This window comes from Clupea harengus, chromosome 22 (genome assembly GCF_900700415.2).
Source record: "Clupea harengus chromosome 22, Ch_v2.0.2, whole genome shotgun sequence".
In the NCBI taxonomy this organism is placed as follows: Eukaryota; Metazoa; Chordata; class Actinopteri; order Clupeiformes; family Clupeidae; genus Clupea; species Clupea harengus.
The window spans coordinates 15540350-15561544 of NC_045173.1; the positions used below are offsets into that span (position 1 = coordinate 15540350).

General features: G+C 48.8%; 1 protein-coding gene across 2 annotated transcripts in view; it reads right to left on the reverse strand.

Annotated features, from left to right (window-relative positions):
• skila (SKI-like proto-oncogene a) overlaps positions 1 to 20870 on the reverse strand; it is a 34560-nt gene extending 13690 nt beyond the window's left edge. For both annotated transcript variants that reach the window (XM_031559274.2, XM_012815303.3), the window contains exons 1-2: positions 20803 to 20870; positions 17191 to 18479 (exon numbers count right to left, since the gene is read on the reverse strand). In XM_031559274.2, coding sequence (XP_031415134.1) covers positions 17191 to 18333 — 1143 coding nt within the window. In that variant the 5' untranslated portion in view covers positions 18334 to 18479; positions 20803 to 20870. The remainder of the gene's footprint in view (positions 1 to 17190; positions 18480 to 20802) is intronic.
• Positions 20871 to 21195: the final 325 nt, after the last annotated feature.

A 21195-nucleotide genomic window follows, 5' to 3' on the forward strand; every position in this document is an offset into this window, starting at 1 on the left:
CATCAGAGGCACTGCAACCGAACACAGGGCCACTAATTAATCAGAGGAATTCTGGATCTCAAACACTGCTCCATAATGAGTGGAGAAAAGTAATTAGTGCGTCTGGTAATGTGTGCGTCATAGAGGTCTCTGTCTGCTTTAGTAGTTCACTCCGTCAATCCGCTTGTCTGTCTGTCTGCCCGCCCGCAAGCCCGCACGTCAGTCAGTCTCTCTTTCTTTTTTGTCTCTCTCTCCCTCTCTTTTTTGTTTATTTCTCTTCCTTTCATTCTTCCTCTGTCTCGGAGATGTAGCACCTTGTAATCTTGTTTTAATTGAACTCTTCTCATGGCCCCCTCCTGGTCTTACATGCATTAATCTCTGCTGGGAAACAGGCAAACCTACCCACCCTCTCTCTCTCTCTCTCACACACACACACACACACACACACACACACACACACACCCTTCTGCACAACATGGCCTGCTGGGTTTGTTTACAGCGCACTGTATTAATAGAGTGAATTTGTGTGTTAATGCCAAATAAACACAGAGGTTAAGTATGAGTGTGTGTACGTGTGTAATTCAAGTCTCCTTGCACATTGACATTCTTACTATGAATATGTTTTCTTTTTAGACTACTCTGTATGAAACACACGCATGTTCAGACACACACACACACACACAAAGCGTGGGGTCTACCCACTGCCCTAGAGAGGCGAGCCTTTCTGACAATGTGGATTAGCATTCCTGCGGCTCATTCAGCTGAACTCTCCCCCCGCTGTTCTTAATCCATCAGCAGTCTGCTGTGGTTGGGCGTCGCTCTCTCACACACATAAAAATATGCACACAGAAACACACACACAGACAGACAGACACAGGGATAAATTCACACACAGACACTAAACAAAGACACACACACACACACAAATACATATAGACATGTACACACAGAAGCACTCACCCTCACACACCCTCCCTCCCTCCCTCCCTTACTTCTCGACTCCATGGGTCATTCCTACAATACACAACTCCAAATCAGCCCCCAGTGCCATGGCACATTCTCTCATTCACTCACCCAGTTCACATTAACTTAGACAGCACTGCAGTGGGACCATTCACTACGAAACAAACACACACACACACACACACACACACACACACACACACACACACACACACACACACACACACACACACACACACACACACACACAGGTGCATGTGTTCATACACACACACATAAACACCTTTCGGGCAGCCAGTGACACTGCCCTGAAAAATTCCCTGAAAGATGATACACTGGCACGGTCACGGTTCTGTGATTTGACTCACGACAACAGTGGTCCTGATCAGCAACCACTCATTAATGATGATTAACAGACAATTCTCCAGAAAAAGCCAAAATGACACATTTCACATTAAATCCTTTGAAAATATTAGATTTTGGGAAACCAGAACATGCAAGAAGAGACAAAGGGAACAGTGTGTGTGTGTGAGTGTGTGTATGTTACTACAAATGTGCTGACTGGAAAAGGCTTGACCATCCCATGCACTTCCCATTGTCACACCCAGTAAGTTCACATGGGTGCTCAAGGTTAAATGCGGTGACTATCCTGTTAACCCTGCTCACATCAGCAAGGATGTGTGCGCACACACACACAAAAAAAGCTTGTGTTTCACATGCTGCCAGCGCGTCACAAAGAATTACAAACCAGTTCATTTGATGACAAATTTGATCTAGGCCATAGTATTGTGTACTCAATACAAGTGCAAACACAGACACACACAGAGCCACACAGAGCCACACAGAGCCACACAGAGCCACACAGAGACACACAGAGACACACAGAGACACACAGCATGGTGACCTTTCACTGCATGGGTAGGCTAGAGCAATATATTTGATGTGTTTGTATGTGTGGTGTGTCCAAGTGTGAATAAAGAACACAATTACAGAAAATCTCTCCCTTCTTCTCTCCCTCTGCCCCCTCACTCTCTCTCTCACTCACTCCTTTGCCCTCTCTTCCTCTCTCTCTCTCTCTCTCTTTCTCTGATTATCTGTCCATCTGCTCAACCACTGGCAGTGACCATGTCAAACAAAACAGAAAAAAAAGAAAGAAAAAAGAAAGCAAAGAACAAAAACAGGCTGGAGGTCCCAGGCAGGCAGCGCTCCTTCATGTGGGGCAGAGGGAGAGCCGCAGCACACAAAGCGGCTCACTGTTCCCTCCTGTCAGGAGCCTGGCATCGAGACGGGCACTGCACAGGAACCAACCCCCTTTATGGGGGCAGAGGGAGTTGGAGGGCATCCCTCACTCCAGAGGGAAAGGAAGAGACAGAAAGAAAGAGAGAAAATGGGTAAAGAATGTTCATAGGGAAGGGAAGGAGGGAGGGAGGCCGAGCGCAACGAAGGGAAAGAAGAGAAAAAGAAAAAAAAGACAGACAGACACGGAGGAGGAAGGAGTGTGTTCTGTTTCTCTCCCACATCCTGTTGCACTTAAGGCCTGCTGAGGCGTATCAGACTGTCGGGCAGGCAGCTTTTTGTCCTGGCTTGTTCCCAGAGCTGGGCATATGGAGGGGAGTCACCCCTTGTGCCATGCAGGAGGGTGGTCCGCCGGGCAGAACAGAGGCCTTTGTGTGGCACCACTAATCCACACGGGCACATAAACCAGCCAGCACAAACACCACCATGCCCCAACAAGCCCAACTGGAGCCCACACACGGCACAACACAGCAATACACAATGCAGCTCAACATAGCAAGCAGCAAAGAATTGCACTGATACCACACACACACACACGCTTGCAAATACACACACATGCAAATACACACACACACACAAACACACACACACACACACACACACACACACACACACACACACACACAAGAAGAGGAGCATAGCGACACTCAGACAGGTTTACTCCTGACCACAGTTGGCTGTAAGCCTGAGGCACATTTCTTTGGCCAGTGGGGGTGGACTGGAGGAGAGAGAGAGAGAGCGAGAGAGAGAGAAGGGGAGGGAGGAGGAGAGAGACGGGGGGGGGGGTAGGGAGGGAGGGAGAAGACAGAGACACATGGCTATTCCGTCTAGACGGCTATGGTGGCGGCAGCAGCAGCAGCACCCACCCGTATACAGACTGTTCTGTCTGAGCCTGCTCTGAGCCAGACAGCTTGTCTGCTTCTTGTTTTTCTGTCTGCCCCCCGACCCCCCCCCCCCCCCCTTTTTTTTCTGTAAGTGTCTAATCAGAATCAGATAAGGTTCCTCAGGCAGCCTCGGTTACTGTCAACTGTTTCAGTGCAGCCATTTCAGATTCCAGCCTCAGTCCACACTACTGGGGACCGATCGTAGATAAAACAGCAATTGGGGAGAGAGAGAGAGAGAGAGAGAGAGAAAAAGAGAGAGACTAATGTAGTCTGGGAAAAAAAAAATTGCCCCCACCCCGCTGCCTTTAGTGTCAGGTTTTGGACAGGCCAACAGAGTGCAGTCTGTTAGCGGTGCTGAACATGGGCAGCTCTAAAATACCCTCATGAATGGATAGCTGTGTGCTGCTGACCTGAAGCGCCTCACCCAGCCCATTTAGGCATGTCTATACACACACACACTCACAGGAAACACATTTACTTTTTAAAAAAATTACACAAAAATACACTACCGGAAAAACCTCAATATGCTATAAAAATATTTAAAGACAACATAAATGTAATCACATTTAGCAAGACAACAAACAAAATACAGAAAGCACACTCAGAATTACTTTATTAAATGAAAACATGCTGTAACACAACCCCCCCCCCCCCCCCCCCCCCACACACACACACACACACAAACACAAACAAACACACGCAGGGAGTGTAGGAATGTAGGTGAGGCATTGCTTCTGTGCTTTGATTGGGCTGCGTTCCCTAAAGCAGTAATTACCCAGCTGTCAGCGCTCACCTCACTGAATCACACTCACAGCACAGGCATGAGGGGGCAGACACATGCAGGCACTTTACTGTAAGACCACAGTACACACACACACACACACACACGCACACGCACACAAAGACAGACAGACACACAACCACACACACACGCACACACAGACAACCACACGCACACACAGAACCACAGACATGCACACGCACACGCACAAGCACACACAAAGACAGACAGACAGACACACACACACACACAGGCAAAGCAGAGGATCATGACCTTCCTGTCTCCCCAGGATATACACCATCCCCCCTGTGATAGTCAGAGCAGCACTGGAGACACACTCACACACATCTGCAGCGGACATGCCAGCTGTGCGCAAGAGTGTGTGTGTGTGTGTACATTTGTGTGGGGGGAGAGTGTGAGGCTTAGTGATAGATACATCTCCCTGTTGTGTTGGCCAGTCTGCATGTCTGTCTGTGTCAGAGTGTGTGTGTGTCAATGTCACAGAGTGAGTGTTCAAGTGGCTTGTGAGTGATTGTCTGAGTATGTGAGTGACTGAGTATGAGTAGTTTGTGGGTGTGTGGGGGTGTGTGTATGCCTTACTGGATGCTGTGCTGTTAAGTGGGCCACCATGGGGCCAGAGGGACCTCTCCCTCTCTCCCTCTCTCACTCACTCTCTCCCTCCCTCCCTGGCTGGCACACACAGTGACTGCATTGGGCTCCATCTGTCTGGGCGACACGTCCGTCAACATGCCCTCTGACTCACTTCCATCATTCCTTCCCAATGCCGTCACCGCCGCTGTGCTAACGAATTTAAATCGGCAGCCGAGAAAAGACGAGCCAACTGGTGCGCTCTGCTCCCCTCCCCTCCCGATGAGAACAGAGGCGAGGGCGACGACGGGAGATGAGAAACGGAGGAGAGAAAGGGGGATAAAACAAGGGGGGTGAAAGAGAGAAGCAGGTGTCAGAGGTGTGTGCTGAGGGATGCTGGGCGCCGTGAGACCACTGGCTGCATCAGCAGCTGCATTCACCCCCGCTGCAGAGAAGACTCTCACAGCAAGCTGTGCCGAGTACGTCCACCCAACCCGCATGACAGACTGCGTGATGGTCACAGACATCACACACACACACACACACACACACACACACACACACACACACACACACACACACACACACACACAGACAGACGGAGGGATGGATGGAGGGAAGAAATAGAGAGAGAAATAAAGAAAAAAAGAGAGAAGAGGAAGGAGGACACAAGACTCATGCATTTTGCATGAACTTGCCTGTCAGGGGGCCACAGCTTAGTTATGCATGGAAGGGGGTGAGGAAGAGAGGGAGTGAGGAAGAGAGGGAGTGAGGGAGAGAGGGAGTGAGGGAGAGGGGGGGGGGGATTGAGAGAGCAAGAGGGAGCGAGACTGAAGGTTGGGCTGCCTGGCTGACTGTCGTGCTCATCTCCCGTAACAGGAACCTGTCTATACAGCTTCTCAAAGACACACACAACCCTGAACCCCTGCCCTGCGCTCAGCACCCCTGCCTTTATTCCTTATTAGTGGGGGGGGGGGGGGGGGGGGGGGGGCTGAATGCTAATACGGAGAGAGAGAGAGAGAGAGAGAGAGAGAAGTGTAAATTGAAAGCGGAAGTGGCGGAGGACAGCTGTGCTGACAGCACACAGGAGGGTTCTGAGATCTGAGAGACCTACTTACACAGAAGAGCTCACATACACAATCACCCACACACACACACAAACAGACAAAGTATGTGTGAGCAACAAACCCAGAAGAGGTGGGGTCGTTTGACAAACATCAACCTCAGAGAAAACAACCATGTTACACACGATGCACTGCAGACGCTGGCTACACAGAGAGAGCAATAACTATTTGTCAGGCCGCGCTAAGGAGGAATCGAACTCAGTGCCTGTATGCCAGGCGGGCAGGCGTGTGGTGAGTCCACTCCACCAGCTCCAGGGATAAAGCACCAGAGTAGACCGCGGACCTAAGATAAATTCAGTCTAGGGATGCACGATAATATCGGCACGACATCGGTATCGGCAGATAAAAGCTTCAAAACTTAATTGTCGGCATTTGCAGATATGAACATTTCTGCCGATGTACCTGGCCGATAAGTTGACGTTCAAATTATGCGCACGCGAAGCAAATGTTTTGGTTAATATGAGCGCCAACAACGTAATTCAACACGTCGGCTGTGTGGCAGTAGGCTACTTCACAGTATCAGAGGATGTTGAAATGCTATTTGTCAGGAAACTTTTCAGGAGATGGAAGAGGAGACGACAGCTTGGCCGTAACGTAGGTTGCATGCATAGATGCAGACCACCCGCGTGCAACGCTTTGCGCGCTAATAGAAGTTAATAAGTTGCTAGTTAGCTAGAGACAACACTAGCTAGTTAGCTTGCATGCTACGTGACACCAGCGAAGTTGATAATCTCATTTGATAGGATGTGAAACGTTATGTCACGAGCCCACGCTATCTGTACATGGCTTACTTTTGCATATGGAATTTATATAGCTAACTTGGCAATAACGTTACATAGATTAGTCTAGAAATCCTAGAAGGGATGTTATTAAACTGTAAGTCAGTTAACCAACGTTAGCTTGCCAAGTTAGCCAAGTTGCATTTCCAGAGTGTAGTTGTTCAAGTTCAAGGAGGTAGGCTACTATCATTTCAATAGTTTTCATGAGTGAATGTCTATTTCTAAAATGATACAAATCAAGTTTTTAATGTCCCGTATCTACAGCAATACCCTATCATAATAACAGATTCATTCTAGTACAGGAGATACTTTTCAATAATTAAAAAGCAGAGGTGTATATATATCGGTATCGGCAATCGGCCAAAATGAGCTTGTAAATATCGGCATATCGGATATCGGCTAAAATTCAATATTGTGCATCCCTAATTCAGTCTCTCTCAAGCTCAGCCCTCAATGCTCAGAACCAAGCTCCTGGTGGAGCTCCTCTCAAACGGACAGGAGAGCGCTGTAATCTCCCCCAACAGATCGATACATTTACAGTTATTCATTTGGTATTCATTAAATGGTGTAAATTCTCCAAAAAAAGGTAGAGGACACATTTCACAGGTATGCAGTCTCCATGGGAACCGAGTGATTTTTAACCTTGCACTACATAATCATAGTTTGTAAACCAGATCAGTGAGAAGTGTGGATGAATGTAGGTTAGATCCACATCCATACATTAACGGTAAAGAAATGCCGTCAATTTGCATAAAACATGCTGACCCCTGACTGACTGGGGTGTGGGGCTGGCCTGTCTGACAGGAGCAAGAATGAGTCTGCATATGAATGCACTGCTGCTGACACACACACACACACACACACACACACACACACACACACACACACACACACACACACACACACACACACACACACACACACACACACACACACACACACACACACACACACACACACACACACACACACACACACACACAGAGAGGGGCCTCCTGTGGCAGCATTTCCCAACCTCCCTCCCAGTTTCATGCAAGACTCAGACCCCCTTCCACAAGACAACGGAGTGTTTTGAAAACAACGTTCTTCCCTTGCATTTTCAAAAGGTTTTGCATTCACACAATGTTTGCGAACGGGTGAAAACACTGTTACTAGTTACATTTTAACATCACATTTCTTGCTTAACTTGCTGCAAGTTATAGCCTACAACTAAAGTTTTTTATCAAAGCAATGGCACTATGAGACGAGATAAATCCTATAAATAATTTATTTTAAGGATCAGCAAAACGTGGTTTGGGCAAACAGAATTTCCCCAGTGAGGTGAAATTACCCTGCTTAAGGTTGGTAGCATTTACCATCACTTTAAATAAAAACAAACCCAGAAAAGGTTTTGGCTGCTGATGTTTCAGACAGATTACATCCTCTGCATAGAAATAGAACAAATTGCCTGATAACCATATGTCTAACAATCAAAAATAGATAATTTTATTTTAAAGTAGAACATATCTATTCATTGCCACTGAGGACGTGCTGGAGGCTTTGGAAGGCGGAGCTAAGACTGGAGAATTCTCTTCTTGGAGAATGAACCGTGCTTGGATAAGGCTGGGGCTGTTTTTTTCAACGTAAGCGTTGTGTTTTTAAAAGTCGGCATTTTGGAAACTGTTTTCAAAAGTCTTCAGGCGAAAACTCAGTTTTCACCATATTCATATTCCAGTCAGGCTAGGGTCATGAGCAGGAAAAAAAGAAACACACACACACACACACACAAGAACCACTCAAGGGAGGAGGAGGAGGGGCCCCTATCCCAACCACCCACCCTCCACCCCCATCATACCCCTTCCACCCCCACCTTTACCAGCACAGAGGAGCATGAGGAGGAGGAGGAGGGGGAGAGGGGGGGTTGCTCCCGAGCTACTCAGCAATGTGATTAGAAGCAGAGCGAGCGGAGAGGCTTAGCGGAGGGTAAACAGAGACAGGGGGAGGCACAGGGGAGAGGCGGGGTGTTCGGCGAGCCTACAGTCTGAGTCTGGGGCTCTGGGCTCCTGGGCCAACAGCAGAGCAGTGCCCCAGAGCAGAGGCCGTAGACAGGCCGTAGACAGGCAGGACAAGAGCCACCTGTGAGGCCGTGGAGTGATTCACACACACACACACACACACACACACACACACTGTCTCTCTCTGCTTGACTGATGAGGAGCCCGGGAGTGTCTCTAAAATGGAAAAACCATAAGGCCCTTCAGTGCCGGGAGTCTGTATGTATGTAAACCCAGATCCCTGGAGGCCGGACTGTGTGGACAGGGTGGGTTGGGGTAAGATCACACAGCAATCTTTCTTCTCAGCCAAGACGCTCACTTGACCAGCAGCATTAGTGCTTCAATCCCTCGCCAGCCACAAGAACTCCATATGGAAATCATTTGTATTTGTGGCACAACTCTAATGGCTGAACACATCCATAGACAGAGATAGCGATAGAGAGAATGGGAACGGTAGAGAGACAGTCGAGCTCTTTTATCACTTATCTGCCGTACCTGAGTTAATATTACAACGCTGACACTTATTGGTAACGACTCATCTACCCAGGAGACGGACTGCCCTCCGTTTCTTGTGTGCGTATCGGCATTAATCATAGTGCCCTTGCGGGGCAGAGAGCAGCCACGGCTTTTAAAATGTAAACACATTCAATGCTTTACGCTATCAGCCTGCCCACCCCTGGGATCTGGTGGCCGGTTAATCTGCTCGTCGGCTATTGTTTAATTACAGCACGTTGTTCCTCATTACACCACTTTCCTGCTAATGAGCGTGCCGCCACTTTAGCGTTGCCTCTCTCTCTCTCCCCTTTATCTTATTTGCAGCACTGCTGCTGTTACCAGCGGTCGCTGTAGCGATGTGTCGCCACAAACACCAGATCCCGTCTAGACTGCAGGCTAGAAGGCAGGAAGCAGCACAGCAAGAAGTTCCCAGTGAGAGGCCAGCAGGAACGGAAACCTCACTGAGGGTTAAGCAAAGCTTGGGGGAAAGCAGCTTGACAGCCAGGCAATGAGAGTGAAAGGAGTCCTGTGTCTCTGTGAGTGTTGAAATCCACTGAGACAGTCAGATAGGGTCTCTTCTTGTCAAAACCAATCCCCCTCCTAACCCATCCACACACACTGTAGGCAAATGCGCATGCGCGCGCACGCAAGTAGACAAGTCGTGTATGTGTACACACACACACATATACACAGGCAGGTACTCACACACCTGATCACCGGTGTGGTGTTACCTGGTAACAACACACTCCTTAGTGCACCTCCGGCCCACTCTGCGACCGTAGCCAGACCCCGGGAGAGCCGGGGCCTATAAAAGGCAGGCAGCGGCCGCTCGCCAGTAGGCCACAAGGGACCACACACAGCTGGCCATCGGCTTCCCAAGGCTCACAGGAGCCCGTGCAGCACGTAATGCAGGACTGCAGCAGCATGCAGGACTGACACTGGAGTCACTAAGGACCTCACAGTAGGCATTTTTTCGTGGCTATGGGATGAGTAATGGCTGTCTGTTTGGAGGAAATACATAGAGCCGTGTTGGGGGAGGGAGAGGTAGGTGGGGGTGGGATTCTTGGAATCGGAAGGCATTAGAGGATGAGGAGGTTTTTGCCTGATTGGCTGGTCCAGAGGATTGTTCCGGACCAGAGCACCTCATTTGAGCGGAGGTTCCGCAAAGTCAAGCCTTCGCCCGGAAACAGGGGGGCCTGAGGCCATGCATAACGAGCTTCTGTGTGTGTTGGCTTGCCGACTGGCGGCTGTGACGCAACGAGCGGCCAGCAGTCCTGAGCTGACCTGCTGTCGCATGAGCAGATAAGTGCCCACTCCACAGACCACACTCTGCTCTCTTCTCTTCTCTTACCCTGCCTGTGAGCACAGAGGCTGAGGTGCCGGATATAGATGCAGACAGATCTTCCCTAATCCATCCAAGCCACCCATCCCCCCCCCCCCTCTTCCAAGATGCGCATTGCCTCTCTCCTCTCACGCCATGAGTGTCACACAGTCTCCCACATCCATCAGAGTACCAGACCGATCAATACACACTCAGTCATTCTCTTTCTCTCGCTCGCTCACACTCTCAGATACTAACAAGTCTCTCTTCCTTACGTAACCAGTGGCTCATTCAGTCCTTCAGACAGCTATCATGCTCTTCTTAGAGTCTGACCTTCAAATGGTTTAGTTTTGGGGGGGGGGGGGGGGGGGGGGGGGGGGGGGGGGGGGGAATGAAAACGTCGATACAGAAAGAACACTGGAGCCGCTAAAAGACATCGCCTGACCAAGTAGTGGACCAACTCTGGTTTCGAAATGGAGGAGTCATAACACATCATCTGCCAATGGCTGAATATGAGCCAGCAGACAGGCAGGATGCTGTGGTTTTCCTCCATGTTGCCTGCTGTCCTCCATTTTGAGGTTGCGCAGAAAGTCTGGCTGACGCGTTCCACTGTGTCAGTGGGACTTGTTAAATAGGGAGGAAGGTCAGAGTGGAGAGAGAGAGAGAAAGAAAGAAAGAAAGAAAGAAAGAAAGAAAGAAAGAAAGAGAGAGAGAGAGAGGGGAAGGGATGGAGAAAGAGAGAGAGAGGGACAGAAGGAGAGACAGACAGAGACACATGGGCATTCCGTCTAGACGGCTATGATGAGCACTGACCAAGTATGCCTCTTGTTTTTCTGGCTGTCTTTGCCACACCCCCAACCCAACCCCCCTCCCCTCCCCTCCCTTCCCTTCTCTCTCTCTCTCTCCCTGTTCCTGTGAGTTTTATAATCAGAATCCGATAAGGTTCCTCGGACAGACTGGGTCACTGTCAACTGACTCCAGATTCCAGCCTCAGTGCATTCTTCTGGGGACCGATCAAAGATAAAACAGCAGTTGGGGACGAGAGAGAGAGCGGGATGGAGAGAAAGAGGATAGGGAGGGAGAGAGAGAGAGAGAGAGAGAACAACAGAGGAAGACAGAGAGAGAGAGAGAGACAGAAAACAAAACAGAAAAAAGAGCAGTGGAAATACAGAAACTACAGGGCGAGGGTGAGAGAGACAGACAGAAACAGTGGATAGGAAAGCAGAAAAAAAGAGATAGAGGAAACGAAAGGAGGACAGGGGAGAGCTAGCCTGTGGTATATGAAGTCACTGCTCTCTAAATAGAGAATGGGAGCACAGACACGCAGCAGTCTGCACCTCACCACAGCTGCTGTCTCAGACACACACACACACACACACACACACACACACACACACACACACACACACACACACACACACACACACACACACACAGACAGAGAGAGAGATAGACACACAGACAGGCTAACAGCCAAATAGAAAGCTGGACACAGTCAAACCAAATGGACAGACATAGTGACCGTGGTTACATGGATTCGAATAACTGCCTTAGTCGGACTGAAATCGCATTATCCGTTTCATGTAAGCACCTTAGTCGGATCGTAGTCGGACCGCACATAGTCGGACTAACACCCCTGGATAACTCGATCCGATCCAGTTGATAGTTCGACTATTGCGGCACCGTGATTTCCTTCGCATGAGTGGTAGCCTACCCCATATTCAAAACCAGAGTAGGCTAAGTTAACAAATATTGCCTAGGAAAAGTTATATGCGTGATGGCCCGGTGAGCGTCTCCGCTCTGCTGTGCAAACGAAATGCTTTGAGTGTTTTGTGCCACTTAAAATATTTCTAAATTTTGCCAGGGGGACTATTTTTCGGAATATTGAGATTTCGGAATATCGGGCTTTCGGAACACTGGGCCGTCTCCCCTGACCAATACCTGTCAAACTTGGTGATACTATTCACAACTAATTTGTCCTTCATTTTATCAAATATGATGAAATTTGGTATTGTGCCCGCGAGGCACGCGTGAGTTTAGTTGTGTTCAGTTATCTGCCGCTGAAAAAACCCACGAATAAGTACTGTCAAATCAGAAAGCAAATCAGCTGTCACTCGGCTATTACCTGACCAATACCTATCAAACTCGGTGATACTATTCACAACTAATATGTCCTTCATTCTATCAAATATGATGAAATTTGGTATTGTGCACGCGTGGCTTTAGTTGTGTTCAGTTATCTGGCGCTGAAAAAAACCACGAATAAGTACTGTCAAATCAGAACGCAAATCAGCTGTCACTCGGCTATTACCTGACCAATACCTATCAAACTCGGTGATACTATTCACAACTAATATGTCCTTCATTCTATCAAATATGATGAAATTTGGTATTGTGGCCGCGAGGCACGCGTGAGTTTAGTTGTGTTCAGTTATTTGGCGCTGCCCTCTAAAGACAGAGACGTGACAGGTGGATCGAGATATTTTCCCGTAAATACCTTTACCTAAATACCTTTAGACAACATCGATCATACACTCCCATTGCACTCAAACAACCACACTCAAACGAGGAGATATTGTATCAATTAGCCTATTATGTATTGTATTAATTGCACAGAGTTCCAGTGGCGCATGCAGCCGTACGCACTGTGCGTACCTTCTGCTACGCGAGAAGAAAAAAAAAATATCATGAACGCATATTTATTAAAATGGGGAAACTATAAAATCGGAGTACAGACAACTAATGCCCAGCGTTGACGATGCAGATACAGAGCTGGAAACAGCTAAATGAGTTACGCAGTGAACTTTATCAAGCCCTGGAAAGTTTCGGCAAATTTCTACCCAAATATTCATTGCGTCCTGAAGGTCTTGTATCTATCTACGAAAAGACTGACTGGACTTGCTCTCATGAATATTCACACAGATTTGGAAATCGACAGCGAAGAAGTACTAAAACAATTTGATGCAACTGGCAGAAGGGCAATGCGTTTAGGCTGTAACCCATTATTTGCGCGCGTGTGTGAATGTGCGTGCGTTTCTCTCGCCTTTTATCTTTCACCTTTGAATAATGTAACTTATAAACACATCGGCCTGGCAGAAACAAACAAACAAACAAACAAACAAACAAACAACCCAAGAGGCAACACGCATTTCTGGACCGATGAACAGACGCGATTCATGCTCAATCAACTGTTGTTGTTATTGGTAGTGGTGAAGAGGTCAAGCGGAAAGGGCTGTATCACCACTAGTTGTAATAAAAACAGCGCCACCTATCGTATCGGATATTACATGCTTTCGGCCAATGATTCGATTTATTCACTGCCATGTATATTGGGATAATAGCACCTACCCTCGAAAGAAAGCATAGTCCGACTAAGCAAAGATTCGAATTATACCATCATGTAAACACACTGACAGATACACGGAGAGACATAGATGCAAACTGACAAACAGGGCTAGAGAGGGAAGGGCAGACATGCAGGCTGATAGAGACACACAGACAGGCAAAGAAGAAGATAAGGACACAGACAGGCACACAGCCAAACACACGGACTGGCATACAGAGGCACAGATGAACCGGAACCCAGAGACAGTCGTCCAGCGCAGGGAGTGCAGAGTTCTCTGGCATCCAGCCCTATCTGCACAGCAGGCCTCCATAGCAGACGCCGTTCCACCACACACACACACACACACACACACACACACACACACACACACACACACACACACACACACACACACACACACACACACACACACACACACACACACACACACACACACACACACACGAGTAACACCACTATCCTATCCTTACATCTCATAACAGACAGCTTTTCATTCTGTTCTCTGTCATTGTCTTCATCATCTCCTTCCAGGAACAGAGAGCAGACGTTGGCCGCACGAATATGCGTGGTGCTATTATGGTTCGGATAGGTTCCTTGTGATGTCTACAGACGGAGAGGAAACTCAACACCCAGAGCTTCCCGGCCAGGGGGATAGGAAACGGACCCGCTGGTCAGCAGCTAGCCGCTACACTCGGCACACATCGAGGGGGTGGCACAGTGAGAGCACAGGGGGTTAAAACAACACACAGCAGAAGGCACCAGTCAGAGAGCATACGTGCTTCACTAACATCCACTCAGCTTTGGAAAGTCTGAGTCAGTCAGTCTCGCTTCACAAAACGACACCCCCAACCACCCACCACCACCACCACCCTTCTGCCCCCGCCGTACCACGACGGAGAATGTTTGGGGTGATGCAACAGGCGGGCATCACGTCTGTCTAAACCACTTCCCACACACACACACACACAATTTCTCATAGAAAATTATGAGTGAGCTACATCCAGTGTCTGCTGCCAGTACTAGGCACCGACCTTTCACACCCTTAGTCCTTCCTGTCTGTTTTCCCTCTGAACCAGTTACATAGGGGAAACATGGCGACGCTTACACACCTGTTTCCTCAACACTGAGAGTGCTTGTGTGTGTGTGGAGGGGGGGGGGGGGGGGGGGGCCTGGCTGTCCTTCCAAGAATACAGCCCTGAGAGCCGAGCTGTCAACCATTTTGAGTTCTTACACATGTTTAACAGCATGGGCAAACAAGACCCTCACAGCGAGACAGCGAGAGAGAGAGAGAGAGAGAGAGAGACAGCGAGAGAGAGAGAGAGAGAGAGAGAGAGAGACAGCGAGAGAGAGAGAGAGAGAGAGATGGGGAAAGCGCGTTAGTCAGACACAGGGAAGTAGACACTCTGTAGTAGTACAGAGTGTACCTGTCTGTAAAGAAACACTTTCACAACCCAATAACAATTTACTCAATCCGAGACTCACTTTTCTTTTTTTACATCACAGAAGACAAAAACACACCCTAGAAAAACAAAGTTGTGAAATCCCCAGACAGGAGTGATACAGAGAGTGCACGAGATACATGACACATTTAGATCAACAGAGAGAGAGAGAGTCCTTCAGATAGTGACCCACAGGAGGTTTCTGGGGAGCCATAAACACACACACACACACACACACACACACACACACACACACACACAGCGAGACAGACACAAACACACACGTCACAACTACAGGCGCTCATGGCTTATTATGCAGAATAAAGGTACCACTGACTCACACTTCAGCTTGAAGCGCCTAACACCCACCACCCCAGGAGAGCTCTGTGTGTGTGTGTGTGTGTGTGTGTGTGTGTGTGTGTGTGTGTGTGTTCAGGATGAGGTCAGCCTGTACTGCAGACATGCCTTTATGACTGATTGGCTCAAGGTCTGTGTCAGACTCCTCTCAGACTGTTACAGTGCATGTGGTAGACAAATAGGGGGGGGGGGGGGGGCGAGGAGGGTGAGTTATGCAGTTTAGGCGCTAGACGAGACACCAGACGGTATTTCCGGCACACTTGCACAAGCACACAGGGAGTGACTGGGGCTTCTCCCTTGCACTCGCTCAGACAAACAGAACAGTAGTCTGTGTGTGAGTGTGCTCTCTAACACACCTGCACCAGCTATAAATGCCCCACTGTGTGTCTGTGTCTGGGGATGTTTGAGTGTTAGAATGTGTGTGTGACTGTAGTCACAGGCTTGCTCTGTTAACTCCAGCAGCTCCACGTTCAGTTGAACAGACAGAAAAGAAGGCAGGACGAGTGAAGGCAGCTGGGTGTTGGGGGTGGGGATACAGTGTGTGTGTGTGTGTGTGTGTGTGTGTGTGTGTGTGTATGGGTTGCCTCTCTATTGTCCCCCTCTCAGAGCTGTGGGCCAGTCATGAGCCATAGCCAACACAAGGCTGAAAAGCCCTGGCCTGGTCAAAAGGTCATGAGACATGGCCAGTCAATGGCACTGAAACAATCCAGACTATTTTCTACTGTAGCCCGCAGCTTCAATAGGCTTTTGCACTGTGGGTGACTTTGTGTCCTTTTTTCCCATTGGCAAAAAAAAAGAAAGAAAGAAAAAAAGAAGAAAAAAAAAAAACACACACACAAGAATAGACAAACTATGGAATAATCCACTGCGTTCTAACCTTTAATAATCATAGAGCTGCCAAGGGATGCCGTTTGTGATGCAATGTGGGCATTTCCCTAGCCATTGCTGCCCGTAAACTCTACCTTGCTGCAATGCGTGGGGAGGAGCTGGGGGATGGGCGGTGGTGAATAACGACATAAAAAGCTAACGCTGAGAGGTAGACTCTGAAACCACAACTGAGTAATACAAACACTCCAATTGGAGGTCCTGGTCCACAATCAGCCAAAAAACAGAGTGCTAATTACCACACCCTCCCCCTGGTCTTTTGTTGAGGTGGGCTGTTGTTTCGCGTGACCCATGGCTGACCGGGGGGACAAATGATGTACTTTTCCCTTTGGCTCTGGCCAGCTGGCCTCCCCACAGCACGGCTGGTCACAAGAGAGCAAATGTCACCTGCCCCACACACACACACACACACACACACACACACACACACACACACACACACACACACACACACACACACACACACACACACACACACACACACACACACACACACACACACACACACACACACACACACCGATTTGGGTCAGTCCAGGTTTAAGAAAACAACCGAGACAGAGAGGCCACAGCAGGCCCCTGGCTATCAGCGGCAGCCATCTCCGGCCACAGCAGATTGCAACAGAGACGCTGCCAGCCACACCAGACCGGAAACATGACCCTCAGCCACCACTTCTTCTGCTCCCTACAACACCCACTGCAGGGCAAGGTGCCACTAGGAAGCCAACCAACCACACAAAACAGAAAGGAGGTAGTAGAAAAAAACATAACAAAAAAGAACTTCAACCAAAACAAAGGAAGCAGACAAAGCCCCAACTCTGCCCCCCCCCTCCCCTGTAGAGGCGAGGAGAGCAGGAAAGACATAACAGGATGTGATTTAAATAAAAAAAAGAGTGAAAAAGAGAGAGAGGCCCACTTACTTTGTCTAGAAGGAGTTTGGGTTGGTAGTGGAACTTCTCCTTCATCTGCTCCAGCAGCTGCTTGAGACGCGGCTCGTCAGCAGAGCCCAGGTACTTGCGGGCGAGCAGCAGGTAGCAGGGCCACTTGGCTGAGTCGAAGCCCCAGTGGCACGTGCGCTTGTCCGATGACTTGTGCGAGTGCATGACGAAGTTCTGCGGCGAGAAGAGCAGCTGGCACTCCACGCACTGGACGCATGGCGCGTTGGGCGCCACGTAGAACTGCGGCACAAACAGGCCCTGGCACTTGCCCAGGCACTGGTGCTCCACCTGGAAGGCGTCCCCGCTCTCCCTCAGCAGACCTTGGGCAGACAGCTTGGCACCGAGCTCGGGGGGCAGGGCAGTACCGGGACGCAGCAAGGCGTTACAGAGGCGCTGAGCATCGGTGAGGGTGATGAGGCCGCAGGAGGGCACGTTGAAGGGTAGGATGCCCAGCACCTTGAGGATGTGCAGCTGCTCGGCATCGCAGCGCGAGCAGTACACATAGAGCTCGTCGCACACGGCGTTGATCTGCTGCAGCGAGAAGTCACGCAGCACAGAGTTTAGCACCTGAGGCAAGCACAACCGCTTCTCCCCGCCCACCGCGAAACAGGAGATGGACTCGCCCTCCAGCAGCGAGTGGGTGAGCTCAGTGGAGCTGTCGCAGGGCACCAGGAGTGGCCCGCCACCCAGGATCGGCGGGGAGGGCATGGGGTTCAGGTGAGCTGTGCTGGATGCTTCCTGGCCCGTCTTGGCGGAGAAGGCGGCAGGGCCCCCTAGTGAACTCTGGCTGCTAAGGGTAAACTGGGCCAGCGTGTGCTTGAGGCCGGGGCTTAGATCCAGAGCCTTGGCCACACCGCCACCACCGTGGATATCCATGCCCTCTGCATCCAGCTCGGCCCCCAGGAGCTCCATGTCCACATGCTCGTTCTTCACCTTGGGCCCACAGGGCAGGCTCTCCTGGCTGCGCCGCTTCAGGTTCATCTCAGCCATCACACGCTTCTTGATGGGCGCGTAGTCCTGCCGCTCCCTGTACAGCCGCTTCGTGTTCCCCTTTAGGGAGGTCAGGTCTTTAAAGGGGGTGTTCAAACTCGTCTGAGTACTGGCCATGGTCAAACACAGGTTCATTCAGTTGGTTGGACTTGAGGTGTTCTTTTCACAATGGAAATGTTTTGTACTTGGTGTCTTGGACTCTCTCTGTCAAAAAATACAAATCCTCTTGCATCCAGATATATACATGGTGATGAAAGAATTCAGTAGGTTTTCTCTATGTCCTGAAAAGGAAAAGGGGACAAGACATATGTGAATAAAAAAAGGAACAGCAGGGATACATTACTTCATTTGAACTAATGCCAATGATTCTCAGTCTTGGCAGTCTTCCAAATAACTCAAACAAATATCAGGGAGAAAAATGGGGCTCTGGTGAAAAGAAAAGTGTGTGTGGGGGGGGGGGGCATTACTTGACACACTCATGGTTACTGCTGTGAAGGAAACAATGAGCCAAATGGCCATTCCCCCACATAATAGCCATTTCACAAACACTGAATTATTTACCCCCTCAAATAGGCCTAAACTAGAGAGGAATTAGCATTTCGCCTCTAATCAACCGCAGGTTTTGGTCAAAGACGTCTTCCACCACCAGCAGCTCCCATTTTTCACCCTTGAAGTTAAAGCCAGACTGAATTTGTTCACACTTAGAGTGATAATACAATTAGCGGTATGCCCAAATCGCGGTCGGAGCGAGCGGGCAGGTCGCACCGCTGTGGTTTGTCAGTGGGTGAGCGCACTGTCCGGGTATGGTGACTGCCCGCTGACCCCATCACCCGAGTGAAAAGAGTTGATAGACGAACACTCATTCAGCGCATCCATTAAGCTTACCGAAAAGCACAGCGAGATAAAACTGTCACACAAAAGGACCAATGGGGATATACAGCGACTACTGTGTATAATTTCTTTGAAGCAACCTATTCGTCACACCATAGAAATGACGATTTAACAACACAAACATGGGTTATTTATCGCGATGTCCAAATAACACAGAGCCAGCGACAAGATTACAGATCGTATTACCACGTATTGGCCGCAATAGCCTTTCAGGTTGGAAAACAACGATACTTCAACGAGCAACCCAATTCGGAATGAAACCAGGGTAACAAGCAAGGGATTGTCCGACACATTTTCTGGTGAAATCTGCGGTAGCTCGCTCGACGGTGTCAACTGGAGAGCACACCGATTGGCAACAACCGTCTTTTTTTCCAACACACCCGTGGATTTCAGCTGCTATAAAAGACAAATACTGGGCACGATAAGGCACTTAAGACATAAAGGTAATGATTACTATAAAACCGCAACATTACGTCCACGACTTGAACAGATTTTTATCGCAGACTACTGTCGCTACCACCCGCGGCTTCTGCCTTTTCTGGTTTAGACCACTGTGTTTAAATTTCATTCACACCAGTTATAATTCGTCAGGTTTTATCATGTAATTAAGTCTAAACAATACAACAATCGTACATTTTAAAAACTAACCCGAATCGGACCTTAGCAAAACGAAGTCCATTGAGTTCAGTCACCCCCTCCCTCACATAAGCTAGCAAGGACACAGCGCAGAGCTCTCCTCCATCTCCTTTCCTCCCCGCTCGCACACACAGGCTACCCCTGCCACAGTCTCGCCCCTAGCGATGGTATGCAAACAGCCGTGATAGTGACATTCACCAACCCGAAACAAGCGAAACTGGTCATAGCGCAGGGGACCGCTCTCACAACAGACGAGGTGTAACAGGGAAAAAAACTGACCCACCAAGCCATTTGATTGCTGAAATGCAGAATGTGTCACTTGTTCGACTAGCCTACATAAGCCTTCGAAATTACACCAAGCACACGACCTGTGTATCCAATTAGAAATTTCCGGTTAACGGTCATTTCACACTAATCTTGTTGCAGCATTACTGGCAACCAAGTAAGTGTTTTCGACAGAATATTTTCACGACCAACATGTCCTGTGCTGGTGTATATTTAATTTATGTGACGGTAGAATATCATCTAACACTAACATAACGCTAACAACCATTTAGCAAAGCTCCCCTGCTAGCTAGCCAACGGCAGTGGTGTTACCACGGGACTCTCGGCGACATCACACAGCCCCTGCAATGAACAACCTACATTTTCCTAAATGAACTTGAGTGACCATGTTTAACACAGACACCATTCGCCAACGTTATCTCGTTTACCCCTTAACCATTGAACAGTTGTTCGCAAAGCCATTTTAGGAGGCTATGACAGTCTAAAACAAGCAGCTGAAGCTGCTGGATAATTCCTCTCTTGCCAGGCTATTGAGGACTCGCTAACTAGCGCGCTAGGTATTCACTCTAGTTCTGAGTGAGTGAACCTTGTTAGCTAGCTAGCCAACGCTAGCGTAAAACCCTCTCAAGCGTAGCTTGATAGCTAGTGTTATCCATGTTCTGATGACACAAAAAACAATTGTAAAGGCAACAGAGACGTGAAAATGTACTGCCCCAAGTACTAAACGTAAGCGAATAGTAACCGGCATCATTAAACACGAACAGTACACGACTTGCCTCGAAAAATGCTCACGTTTCCAGAGCTGGCTCCGTGCGACTCTTCTCTCAGCCTGACCGACAGTCAACAAGACGCAGTCAGAAACACAACTACAGACAGTCACAACGTCACAGCTCAAGGCAAAAGGATACGTCACTAAACCCGAATTGGGCATGCCTCGGAAATGGAGCGGGGTGTCTGTCTCGTAGTCTGGCTCGAGGTCATTAGGCGATGTATACCTGCAGAGTTTACAAAGGATTTCATGATTACTATTAAAGTAATTGTAGTCACCTTCAAAACTGTGCATAACTGTCACCCAAGTAACTATATACCATCGACATTAAATCCGTATTTCTTCTCTGTGCTTTTTGTCACCGTTTTACTGAAGCAATTTTTTGGGGGGACTGTTTCTAATCTAAAGTTTTTTTG